General features: G+C 53.8%; 1 protein-coding gene across 3 annotated transcripts in view; it reads right to left on the bottom strand.

Moving 5' to 3' along the window:
* The window catches only part of KLHL29 (kelch like family member 29), a 297,536-nt gene that overhangs the window by 126,703 nt on the left and 157,367 nt on the right, over nt 1-13,466 (bottom strand). For 2 of the 3 annotated variants that reach the window (XM_032866925.1, XM_032866923.1), the window contains one exon: nt 10,249-10,578. In XM_032866925.1, coding sequence (XP_032722816.1) covers nt 10,249-10,533 — 285 coding nt within the window. In that variant the 5' untranslated portion in view covers nt 10,534-10,578. Of the gene's footprint in view, nt 1-10,248; nt 10,582-13,466 lie in introns of all 3 variants that reach the window. The other variant, XM_032866924.1, reaches the window with a different exon arrangement.

Here is a 13,466-nt window from a genome sequence, read left to right as displayed (position 1 = left end):
TCTCTCTCACAGCAGATGCTGTGAGTGTCATGGAAAGATGTCGAAGGCAAGATGTTCAGCCAGTGGCCCATTCACCAGATTTCATTGAGAGAGGACGGTTCAGGGCAGCGCCCACAGAGAGCTCCATACCCAGTTCTGGAGCTACACTGCCCAGGGACGAGTCCCGGGCTGCTGAGTGACCTCGGCCAAGTCCCCCAGCCTTTCTCGTCTCTAATGGTGGTAACAGTAGGTACCTCAGAGGGCTGTGATGGGGATTTTAAAAGTGAATGTTGGGAAAGTCGCTAGAACCGTGTCTGGAACAAAATAATTCCTACACGAGCGCCTTAAATAAAATAAGCAGATGAAAAAGGTTGCCAAGAATTGCAGGCAAATGGGAAAGAGTCCCAAGAAAATACTAATATCGGAGAGGAAAGTACTAATGCTGAATAAATACTAGTATTTGTGATCCCATGAATCTAAACACCTTGGGAGTAACGGGAAGGGGTGCAGGGCTTAGGGCAAGGCCTTGGTATGGAAACTCCATACTGTTATCCAGGCCACATTGTCAGGACACGGGGCCCATCTGCAAGCCCGCGAAGTCTTCCTTCTGGCTCCCCCTAGGGGTCCCATCTTCATCATCCTCATCATGGGCAACCACAGACATTACTCATTGTTTGAAGGCTCACCTACCATGTAGGTGGAGATGAAGTCAAAGGCATTCATCCTCTCGGCCCCAGCAATAGGGGCCAAATAAATGAGTAAAAATTTACATGCATAAATTCATTCATTCTGTCCTCACATGCTTACTGAGAACCTCTATACGCTGGGATCACATGGAGCCTATTCCTATGGAGTTCACTGCCTAATAAGTATACAAATGAATAGACGGGTAAGTACCTTATACTCTAGGCATTACGTAGGAACATAAATGAAAGTGTTATGGGAACAAGAGAAATAATAGCATTTTCTTCTCCCCACCACAGAGGTAGTAATATTTAGGCTGTCGGTTGTTGGATGAACAGGACTTCTTTTTTCTGGGTGGGCAAAGTGAGTGGCAAGTACAAAGACCCTGGGGCACAAGAATTCTTATGTCTGGGGAGTTGTGGCTAAAATGAATGGTATGGATGAACTCTCAAGTAACCCACGGTTTGGCCGTCCAATGTGTTGGTGGATTTCCCTCAGCCAGAAGCACGGTCCCAGGAAAACACATAAGTGTGGCGGGAGTAATCTATGTTCTGGTGTCAGCATTCAGTGAAGTAACAGATAGCAGAATCCTTGTACACAGCAGCGAGTGCAGAAGTGAATAAGTAACAGATAGACTCCACTCACAAAGGTCACTGCAGCTGTTTTTGGCAAACCAATGTGCCAGGCAAGGTCTGGGAAATGGACAAAGGCACCCATGCTGTCACTAGGGAGCATTCCACACAACGGACACAGTTGTGTTTTGTTTATTTTTTATACAATGTGGAAATGTGTTGGCTCACATATCAAGAAGCCCGGAGGCAGGAAGGAATGCACATTAGGGCTCTGGTTCCATATTTCTGAAATTTTCTTTTTTTTTTTCTTTTCTATTCCTCATGTGTTGGCTTCATCCTCAGGTTTGTAGCATGATGGTTCAAGGCATCATGTCCAGACATGACAGTACAGAGGGAGAAAGATGGCCTTTCTCTTGTGACTCTTCCTCAGAAGGAAGAAAACCTTTCCCCAAAAATCCCCAGACAGTATTACCCTAAAGTTCCACGGCTATACTTGGGTCACATGACCCTTCCTGAACCAACAATGGCTAAAGGGATTGGGATCACCAACACCTGGCTTAGAACCATCATAATTCCGGGAGAGGCTAGGGTTCAACTTCCCCAAGGCATGAGAAGTGGTGGATACCTGACCAGAACTGAGACCCTGTTAGGAAGGAAGAAATTCAATTCTTGTAGACAGCCAGCAACACCCTGACAGACCTCAAAGGTTGCTTTGTCAGGCCTGGAGAGGTTCTCCAGCTTCTGTGCTCCCACAGCGAGAGCTACCTGACTCATCGGTGGGCTTGGCCACCTTCCTATTCCTACCCCTCACCCAACCCGCCAGCTTCAGGGGCTGCTTCTAAACTGATGAAGGAATTCTTTAAGTAGTATGTCAAGCATCTGAAATCATCCTCAGGGCCAGTTTAGGGCTGAGGTGGGTTTCTTTTAGCCTAGAAAAAGTCTACCCTGTACTCAGAAGGTTTCTATGCTGCTAGAGGAGCTTCCCCAGGGTAACCTGAAGGCAGATGTTATTCTAGAATCACAGGGAGGATCACAGTCAAGTCAGAGCTGGGACCAGGGCTGACCAGTGTGCCAGGAGAGGTGAGTAAACACACTCTTGATGAGGGAAAGGAGCCTTCAGTGTGGGAGTCCTTGGCCCACTTTTTATAGCCAGCTGGAAGCAGACCAACCTGGGATAGACATTGATGAAGCCGGGCTCATGAGTCTATCCTTCTGTCCCGGCTCCTCTCAGCCATTTACATCCATGTTTTTAAAAGAAAGAAGTCAACTCTGAGAGGAGGAGTGACTGGGATCCTTCCAGCTCTCCCCAGCTCCTCAACACCAGCCTCTTAGCCAAGGGGAGTCCCGTGGGCTTTGATTCCTCACCCCTCCAGGTGTGAGGGACTCCCTCTAGCACCCCAGCTCTGTTTGGACAGGGCAAGGAGCCTTGCTCACTGAACAACCCAACGGGTGGCCTATGGGGAGGACTTTGGGGCCTCTAAGGACCAAGGAGTGTGCGGGTGAGGGGCAGGGGGTTAGCATGCTTAACCAAAATGCCTTGACTTCAGAAGTGGGTCTAATGAGGACCCCATGTGGGAACTGTGGCAGCCAGCAGCCAGGGGTGCCGTCCAGGGAGGGAGGGGCTGACCATAGGCTTTCTATTATCGGTGTGCCCTCTGCTCCATCCCCAGCCCTAAGGACTCCCCTCATGGTGCCAGAGGGTCCAACATGTTTGTCCATCTCCAAGAAGAGGCAGGAGAGAGGTGGCTGGAACAGCAGGGATCTCGCCCCACCAACAGGAAAGGCGTGTGCCAGCAGCCTCCAGAGGCACGTGGATGGGCAGGCAGGGCCTTTATTTTCCAGAGGAAAATGAGGTTTCTTGCCTACGGGTCCTACAGAGGCATATTCGTGACGCAAATGAACACGACGAGCGGAGCCGGTAGCCAGAGCAGCCCAGAGTCCTCCAGGGCCTTCATTGCAGGGCAGCCAATGGCTTCTGAAACTGACGGGTAATCTGCCAGGTTACATCCCTTTAGCTCTGCGGGGACATCATGGTGACTCTGCTCGGTGGCATTGTGCTTTGAGAGGGCTCAGGCCAATTTGGAGGCCGGTGTCATGAAAGTGAGTGAAACAGGGACAGGGTCCGCCTGGGTTTGGAGGACATTCTCTTCCCTGAAATTAAACAAGATCTGCAGATGCTGACGGTGAACAAATTACACCGAGAGGTAATCAGCTCTTCTCTTTATGTTTATTTCTCTGAGTTATTTTTAGCGTCACAGACAGTTCCCAGTTAGCAAACGGGTTGGGTTCTGAAAGTTCATTTGTAATTTGGCTGTTTAGATTTTGGAACATACTTTTCCTATAAAAAACTATGTTATAAATGGTGATGAGAATCCCAGGCTAGTTCTCCAAAGCCTATTTAACCCATAATGTAGCTAAAATACTGTCCTTTTGCAAGGAAAAAAATTGTTTAATTGCAACATGAGTAATTAAGTAAAACAGGGAAAACCATTAAAAGTGAATAAGAAGTAGATTTATGTTCATATTGAATGATGCTGTTTGCAGAAAACCTAATTTAATTTAAGAAGAGGCCTTTCCAAGGGCTTTTTGGGAAATTGCACGGAATTTAGCCTATTAGGGAGAAAGAGCCATTGCACTGTCCACTTTTCGGCTACTACCACATAACTGGCTTCCTTTCCTGATTCCGGGCTCCTCAGAACGTATCGTCATGTAGATTCCCACAGGGAGAAATTCACTGGCCAAAATCCATGAAGGTGGTCTCTTTGGGGTGGATTTTTAAAATTCTGAGCCACAGGTCGGCATCTGTCTGTACGGATGTCCTAGGAACAGCAGTGTCCCAGTCCCACCGACTCTGGGGGCAGTGACAGCGTCACGTGAGGGCCATGTCCTGGCCAGCAGTGGGTTCTCAAGGTAAATGCACCCTGCAGGGTTCCCTGGGGGCCCGCTGCCTCTCCTCTCTGGCAGCACAATCCTTGCTCTGCACCTTCTTTCAGACCTCACCAGGCAGCTCCTGGTGTAGACGGGAGGTGTGTAACCCTGGTGTGCACGTGTCTTGTGGGCCCCTGATTTCCCACATGAGGCCATGCAGAGGATAGTAGCAGATCGACCCTATCCTTTCTGCCAGAGGCATGTGAGCCTTGGTTTAAGCAAGTGTGTTGGAAAGCCTGGGGGTATGTTGCAAAAATGACCATAAATCCTCTCGTCCCTATACGCCCGCCTTCTGCAATGCGGTGTTATAACACCGTCCATCAAGAAGCAGGATCTCTTTGCCCACTCCTTGAATGTGGCTTGGCCTGGAGACTTCTGTGGCCAGTGGGATTTTAGCCAATGTGCCTCAAGCAGAGGTTACAGAAGCCTTTGAGCCTTGCCCGCTTGCTGCTCTGGGAAGCCCGAGAGCACCGTGTGAACAAGCCCGAGGTAGCTGTAGGGGGGATGGCAGGCCCCACGGAGAAGAACGGATACCCATGGGCTGGCAGTCTGCAAAGCAGAGATGTGGGAGCGAGGCCGTTCTCGATCAGCTGGCCTCAGCCGACGAGCAGTTGACCACAGACGGATGAGGGAGCCAGCATGGACCAGAACGGGCGGCCGGCTCAGCAGAACTGTGAAGGAGTAAGCCACTACGTTTTCGGACGATTTTTCCGGAGCAAAAGCTAACTTACCTACACATCTAGCTCTAGTCAATGGGCTCTCCTGGAAGCTTTCTTCTGGAACCCAGCCTGTGGCTCACCCCTTACAAATGCGGACGAAGACAGAGTCTTCTCCCCTCTTTTTGCCCCCTCGGTCACAGATCTGAAGCTCAAGCCCTTCAGGTCTTCCCTCCCCACACGGCAGGTTCGGAAACGGGTGCTTTGGAAGTCATGGCACTTTTCAATGGTACACGTTTCGTGACTGACAGATGGGTTTTAAGTCAATGAAGACAGAATCCAAACCGTGGCTGCAGCTCCACGTTCAGGCAAAACCCATTAGCTCGGCACGAACACGCACAAAAGCTGTCTCACAGCGCACCATCAGTGCCTGATCATTTATCACAAGGGAAATCACACATTCTCATTCACGGAGCAAGAACAGTCTTCTGGATAACATCACGCACAGTCTGGAAATGCGCCACAAAAGGGACTTGAGTGATTCTCCCAACCGAGCCCACTCAGCAGCCTTTGATTTTCAGTGTGAATGCAAGAGGAAAGGGAGGTCTGCTTCTCATTCCGTAACTGTGCAAAGCATCCCTTATCCATTCACGGATTCGAGGAACCACACGGGGGTAGGGGCCTGCCGGGCGGGGCCTCAGGGTCCTTCACACGGTTCCCCACGGAAATCCCAGCTCCTCTCCCCCAGGAGGGGCAGCTCTCCACACAGCGTAGAGTGGATGGGGAAAGACACTGTGTCCAGTGCTGTCTCTTTGATGACAAATACCCACCCTAAAAGCCCCAAATGCTCATAAAAGTAAAAAAAAAAAAAAAGTCTGGGTTGTTTGGTGCTTCGAGGACGGAGCCTACAGATTTCACACCCCCTTTTGGTTTTCCTCGGGCCCCTGACACCGGCTAAGTCTCTCTCTCTCCAGCCCAGATTTATTTTCAAGGGCTTCGCTCCGAGGAACGACGGGAATGTTTCAGCATGAGTGCTCCTGACCACAAGGAAAAAAGCCCCCGACACATTTCACAGACATCAGCCAGGATTCTGCAAAGTCCATTCTTTCAAGAACAAAATTGCATTTTATGAAGCCGTCCCTTTTCTGTTTCATCTGTCAGGCAGGTTTGCCGAGAATAATTTAAATTTCACGCCGCAGGAACTGCGGGGCAGCCGGGCTTCCCCTCCACCCTGCAAATAGGCCTGGCCTCGGAGCCTCATTTCTGCTCCTCGGGGCCACCCTCCCCGGGGGGCTGGACGATCTGCAGCCCAGAGTAGCCATGCCGGGCCGGGCGCAGGGCTGTCCCAGCTCTCGGCGTCCTCAGGCATCTCCAGTCAGGGGAGGAGATGGTCCACGGAGGGCTCCCACCAGCACCAGCCTCCAGGGGGCTGGTTTTACCCCACGTGTCTGGACACTTGGTCCAACCCGATCTCTGATGAAGCTTTTAAAATCGACTTTTATGGAGTGCTTGATGGATAGCAGGTGCCGCTCTAAGCTTTCCCACACATCCTGATCTATCCAATCCTCACAACCTCCTCATGAGGAAGATACTATTCTTATTCCCGCTTTATAGACAGTGAGACTCAGAGACATAGTCAGCTGCGAGGAGGCAGAGGTGGGATTCAAACCCGGTTCCATCTGAGGCGACAGCCTGGAGCGCCCACCGGCTCTGCCCTGTGGAGTCGGCGGCACCTTTGGGGCTGGACTTCCCCACCTCACCCAAGAGGGAAATCCGCCCATTTTCTTGCAGACTCGTGTCTGCTGGCAGGTAGGTGGTCGAAGGACTGGAAAAGTTATCTTCACGGGGCTGCACTGACGGTTACCATGGAGAAGGCACTGAGCCAGGCGGCCTGCGGGGAGGAGAGGAGCCAGCCCGGGCCGTCCGCTCCTCGCTCACCACGGGCCCTCCGCAAGCCTTCTTTCCTCTGGCCTCACTCTCCCGACCGGCAAAACGGGGATGCCGGAGGGCACGGTCTCTCTGTCTCTCTCAGCCTCGGGGGACTTGTGTGCGTGTGAGTGTGTGTTGCATCTGGTCACACCCTCCCCCTGCCTCAGTGGCCCTGGAATCCGTGCTTGTCCAACTGGCCTTTCATCAAAGACCAGCAAGAAATCCTCAGGTCACAGGAAAATGAAGAAACGTAAAAATCAACTCAGGCCTGAGGCAGCAGTGACAGAAAAAATTGTCATCACCTCACTCACCAGCCGCAGGGAGCCTAGACAGCCTTCCCTACCCTGGGGACCTGGGACCGTCCCCCACAGCGTGGTGGAAGCTGCCCCAGTACTGAAAGTGAATGGGGGACCAGGCCCATGGGACTCAGGGCCGGAGAGGGGCGGGCCATCTCTGCATGGGTAGTGATGGTATAAGATGTCAGCAGTCACCCCCAGCCCCCAGAGAGATGTGACGACACCCTGCTCCATGCCCAGCCCAGGGGGTCGCTCAGGCCTGACAGCACTAACACTTGTCCCTGAGAGTCATATTGGGGACTGGCCCATATGTGGCACCTGACCCTTCACCGAGGAAGGCAGGCCAGTATGTTCAAGCCCCCATTGCCACACTCCAGGGTAGCAGGAACACGTGGCTCTGCTCCTGGCTCCCATGCAGCCCCCTTCCTCAGCCCCTCTACACCAGAGTGGGGTCTCGGCCATGTGTACACACTGCACTTTCCTTGGAGGAAGGGGTCCTGTGGCTGAAAAGGCTTTAAAACCCATTCACTCCATCATCAAACTCACTAGGTGATGCTGACTCAAGGTCAGTTTGGGGTGTGGGTGCCCTCCCTCCAGCTCCTCTTGCTGCCATGATGTCACCTTGGTCATGTCAGGCCTCCATGTCACAGATCAACGTGAGCTCTAACCACTCAGAAACACAATTTGCTTTCTCCACCTGCCTGGGGCCCAGCTCCTGCTTCTTATCGGAAAACTTACCTTTTTCTCTTGGTGAGGTTAGAAATGATCCCTCTTCTCTACAGGGGAGAGAAGGTGCCCTAGGGGGACAGTGACAATAGTGGTGGGGGTGACAACAGCCACGTGCCAGGCCCAGCTCTATTCTGAGTGCCGTATATATGTTTGAACTCACACAAGGCTCACAAAAACTCTGGCAGACAGGTGCTACTACCCATCCCTATTTTACAGAAGCAAGGCCCAGAGAGGTCATGTTACTTGTCCAGGGCTGCTTAGTGAGCAAGAGATAGGGCAGAAGTCAAACCCGGGCAGGCTGGTGCAACAGTCTGTCTTCATCCAAAACACTAAGCTGCCTCTGCCAGTAACCTCAACGGGAGAAACATTCTCAGGTCATTTGGTCACACCACCCAGGCCAAGACCTGTCATATCCTGACCTGTGTGTTCCCCGAGGGCCAGAGCTAGGCCTTGGCTACTCGGTAAAGACGCAGCCTGTTGACGAGGGAAACCACAGATACATTGGTTTGGGCGTGCCTGTCAATGATGTGGTGCGGGCATGGGGATAGACAAATAGGCTGGGCGACAGGCTTCTGGCAGGGGCTGCTGCTTGGCCAGAGGGCAGAGAGGCATCATGGCCCAAATTCAATGGCAGTGTCCTGGACAGAAGCCACAACTGGCTGTTGTCCTCCCTCTCCCCTGCATACCCTGTTCTCCTGAACACCTTGAAAAACCCAGGGCGGAAGCAGGCACCTTTGTTTGGTTGGACCAGCTCCTGCAGGTCTGGGCTGGAGATGGTTCCAGAGGGGACACGTGCCAAGGAGCTGGTTGTCCCACAGGCATGAACTCTTGCCCCCTCTCCCCTCCCAGCCCCCCAGGGCAGTCCTCTCCAGATGCTGTTTTCTATCAAAGGCTGGGCTCCTTGCCCCCCATGTGCTGTGGTTTGGGCCCCTGCCAGTGAGGGTTGCTGACTATCAAGCTGCATGGGAGCAAAGCAAGGGCTGTGTGGGCAGGGCAGCCCTGTGTGAGGGGCCCTCATTGCCAAATGCCTTCCAGCACCCCGGCCTGGAGGGTCAAACCCCTGTCTCGCATGCAGACCCACAGCATCCCTTAAAAGGCCCCCCTCCAAGAGAGGGCCAAAATCATCAAGTGAGCCCCCGGCGGTCAGTTCCAGAAGCTGCCATTGTCCAGATGGCCAACAGCTGGCCTTCCTAAGCGGCTGCCAGATGTGGCTGGTGGGGCGGCAGGCTGGCTCGGCCAGGCAGAGGTCATCGCATCAGGCCAGTCCTGAGGGCTGGCGTCCAGGGGAGGAATGCGTTCAGCTGGTCTGTGGGCGTCGTGCCCAAATAACCCTCTGTCCCCACCGCCCCAGTCCGACATTCCTTCCCTCCCCACCTCTGTGGGGAGGTGTTTTCATAACAGGAAAATAAAATCAATAAGGCACTGCAGCAAGATGTCAGCGTGCTCCGAGCTGGCCTCCGCTAGCTCCATTGTCTCGGCCTCCGCTGGGCTCTGGGCCGGCAGTGCTCCGTTATTAATGGGAAGCAGGGCTGAAAGGGAGTTTTGAAAATCACGGAGACAAAGGCGCAGCACACCTGGAGCGCGGCTTTCCCACATCACGGCCACCGCACAATGGCCACGCCGGGCCTCCCCCGCCTTTCACTTCTCCCGCAACTTTTCCGTGAGCAGGGAAGCCAGCACTGGCCACACGCAGACGCCTGCACACACGCCGGCTCGGAGGGGGCTCCCGGAGGCCGCCCGGAACGGCTGGCGGAGGCAAGGGCGGCCTGCAGAGCCCCTGCCCAGCCAAGGAAACAGGACGGTCATAAATGGGGCTTCCTGCCCTCCGCCCCCGGCATGGGCCCATCCCTGAGGACGGGCTGCCTGAGGGGCTCCGAGCGGCGCGAGGGGGACCAGCTTGGCCTGAAGCCAGGCGAGAACCTTGGTGCCATTTCCATTTCAGTCTCTCTGTTGGGAACACAGCCCCCAAGGCAGGATCTGCCTTTGGAAGGGAGCAAATGCCCTGAAGCGGACTGCTGGGGCCCGAGGCCTGGTTCTCAGTGGAGTAGTTAATAAGTGGCAGATTTAGGACTATTTATGCCTTACTGCTGGTCACTACTGTTTTGCAAACCCAAGCCATTGGCACCCCAGGAGGACACGTGTGGTCTAAAGTCCCCGATTTAGGGAATCTTTACGGCCAACTTGGAGTTCACCATCCCTACACGCACTGAACTAACATGGCAAAGGACAGCAAGTGGCTTCAGACCTTCTTGTCTTACAGGTTAGTTGCAGACAGACACTTTACAGCACGTGAAACCATGTGAATGATCAATGGTTGGCTGGCCCAGCTCCTGGGACACCAAGACCCTGGGGAACACGGTGGCCGCAGGACACGGCGGCCAGGGCCCAGGCTGTGCGGCCATGGAGCCGGCCCCGGCCTTCGGGGTTAGAGGGCCCCCATGCCCAGCTCCTGCTCGGGGAGGCCACCAGGCTTACCTTGGTGGTGACGGCGGAGGCAGAGCTGGCCACGAGGCTGGTGATGGCCTCGCCGCTGCCCGTCGTGCAGGGAGCCGGGGCTGTGGCAGGTGTGGGCAGCCGGGAGGGCACCACAGGCAGTGGCAGGAGGCCGGGCCGGGCACTGAGGCTGCTGGCTGTACCGCCACCGGCCCCGGCCGTGGCATTGCAGATGCTGGTGGTCCCATGCGTCCCGTTGGCGCTCCACTCGCGGCGGTCCCAGCTCACCCGGTAATCTCTTTCGAAGCGGCTGTGATGCCGGGACATCTTGCTGGGCCGTGGCTGCTGCTCACAGGGAAACAGAGGCCGGACCTGCTGGCACAGAGCGGAGAGGAGGGCGATTTAGACCAATGGCAGCCCTGCTAGGATGCCAGGTGGGCAGCCACGCCCGTCGGCATCTAGGAAGCACCTTCTCTGTGTGCAAAGAAGGGCTTTCAAACGGTAGCTGATCTCATGTTCACAGCAAGCCCGCAATGCATGGATCATTATCTCAGCGTCACGGGGGTGGGGTTGGGGGGATAAATGATTTGTCTGGGATCACATGACCAAAGTGTAGTAGACAAGATTTGAACCCAGTCTCAGCTGAAGAGTGATGCTTTCTGTCCGCAGGGCCACACTGCCCTGAAAGGTGCGTGTGCCCGTTTTAACTGTGGTTGGGATTCTATCCCACCGTCCTCACTGTGGAAGCAAGATCCTGGGGATCCCCCAACCCTATGACAGGGAGAGCAGCCGCAGCTGTAGACTTCTTTCCTAGAGGACAATACCCTTTCTGTAAATCTCACTGTATCCTTCGAGTAGCCCGTGAGCTGGCCAGGCATGGCTCATCCCAGCTTATGGACCAGGTTGCAGGTTGAGCATAAGCGACCTTCCTGACGTCAGAGACATACGAAGGGAGAAGGGGGCCAAGATCTTTGGCCTTCAGACTGTCACCCAATGTGGGACTGCAGTCTGAAAAGGTGTTAAGCCCCTGGGCGTTAGAAGTGATTTACAACCCTATGATGTAGTCGTTGGCTTGAGACCCCCACGCTCCCTGTGAACCAGACATCTCCCATGAGACCTTCCTGAGTGTCTGAACGGAAGGCCCTCAGTGTTGTCATGGAGACCCAAACACACCAGGACACTGATGGCCTTCTGCATCACAAGGACTGGGCTTTGCTCTGCATTATGGTGACTTGCCCAGCTTCTTGTCCAGCCTGGGTCCAATATCACCTTGGTCATGAAGGATGTAAAGATACAGGAGGGGCCAACTCAGCCCGAGGGGCCACAGCAAGCCTGAGGCCGAGGGGAGAGGTAATGGTAGAGCCTGGTCAATGGTAGAGTGGTCAAGAGGTTGGGGTAGCATCTGTCCTGCACATCACGTCCTCAGCTCGGGCCACTGCTCCAGCTCGGTTTTAACTCTTTTTACTCTGCAATCACTTTCTGTCTGGGGTGCGAGCGCCTGGAGGTCCGGGGTAGCTCCTGTCTCATTTTCCTATCCTGCAAATTTAGCTCCATCGCGGCGGGAACTGGGGGCAGGGGGCTCTGGAATTACCGGCTAGTAGGTGATAGGCCACCTCTTTTAAACATTTCTGTCACTCTGGTCTTTGCACACCAGGTCTAGTTGTCGGCTTCTAGCACCACAGAGCCAGCGCCTGGACCTACCCCTTGTGACCTGTTCCTTATGTCCTCCTTGTGTGGTTGCAGGGCCCTCATGGCCACTGACCCCTCCCTTGGCACAGCTCCCCCTGCCAGGCACAAGGAGCACGCCCAAGCAGAGCTGACCGTGACCTCTTAAAGTGGACGGGGTGCTTCTTGTTTATTTTACCATTATGCTTCAGAGCTTACACAACGCCAGGACATTATTTTTTCATCTACTCAATATTACATAATAAAAAATTAAAAAAGAATCCCCCTTTGACCACCCCCTCACAGACTTCTCTGGAGAGAGTTGCTTAAATAGCTCTCGTCACCGTTCTCCGCAACCTGCTCTGAGGGGGCTTCTACTCGGGCCACTCCTTGGGAGTCTGTCTCACCGAGGTCACGCGTGATCTGCTCGTAAAATCCCACGGGTCCCTCTAGCCTTGTCTTCTCTCACCTTGGGCGTGGTTGATCTCTCCCTCTCTTTCTCGATATCTCTTCTCGTGGTTTCTCACGCTCTCTCCTTGTTGGGTTCTCCTTGGCAAGCAACTCTTTCTGGGCTCATCCTTGGAGTTCCATTATCTCCTCCTCTTTCTTCCCCGCCCTACACACTCTCCTCAGACACTCTCACCAGCTGTCACCGCTTTCCCTGATGGCGCCCAAGGCTACATTGCTGGCTCCCTGCCCCTCCTGCACAGCACACCCATGGTCCCACCGTCTGAAATACTGGCTGCCCCCCCTCCCAGGTGCCCCAACACTGGATGTCCCAGAATTAACTCATTGTTCTTTTGCCCCCTTATTCTCAGGAATTCCGTCTTGCAGACAGGAAGTCCTGTCAGCTCTGCAAGCCCATGTCCTCATCTCCATCCACATATTCAACAGCGGGTTCTTCAACTCTGTCGCCCCAACTGCTTCTCAAGTCTGCCTCCCTCCCTCTGCATATCCACCGCCCCGACATGTTGTGTCCCACATACATTATTCCCACGTCTCTCTGCTCCAGTCTTGCCCTTTTTACCCATTCGCTACCCAACTGCCCTTGTGACTTTTTTATTTTTTAAAGATTTATTTATTTGAGAAAGAGAGAAAGTGCGTGCACCAGAGGGGGTGGGAGGAGAGGTAGAGGGAGACAGAGAGACAGTCTTAAGCCGACTCTGTGCTGAGCGTGGAGCTTGATGCAAGGCTCGATCTCATGACCCTGAGATCATAACCTGAGTTGAAACCAAGAGTCAGGTGCTTAACCAACTGTACGACGTAGGTGCTCCCAACCTTGTGATTTTTTTTTTTTTTTTAAAGCACAAGTCTGATCACCATACTTTACTCTCCTGCTTTAAATCCTATCCTTCAGGATAAGGTCCAGACTTCTCAGTGTGGTCCAGGAGACACCTGAGGATTCTAGCATCAACATTCATTCACTCTTCCCACCCCAGAGGCAATGCCTGGCCATTCCCAACACCTTACTAGTTTCTGAAGGCATTATGCTGTCTCTCAGCTTGGGGTTCAAGCCCATGTAGCTCCTTTGCCAGGAATGGATTCCCACTCTTTCCACGGCCAAGACCTGCATGTCTGTTATGACTCAGCTCAGG

The sequence above is a fragment of the Lontra canadensis genome, unplaced genomic scaffold (assembly GCF_010015895.1).
Source record: "Lontra canadensis isolate GAN:19392208 unplaced genomic scaffold, GSC_riverotter_1.0 scaffold32, whole genome shotgun sequence".
In the NCBI taxonomy this organism is placed as follows: Eukaryota; Metazoa; Chordata; class Mammalia; order Carnivora; family Mustelidae; genus Lontra; species Lontra canadensis.
Note: the sequence above shows the minus strand (reverse complement) of the source record. Positions and strands in the feature narration are given on the sequence as shown.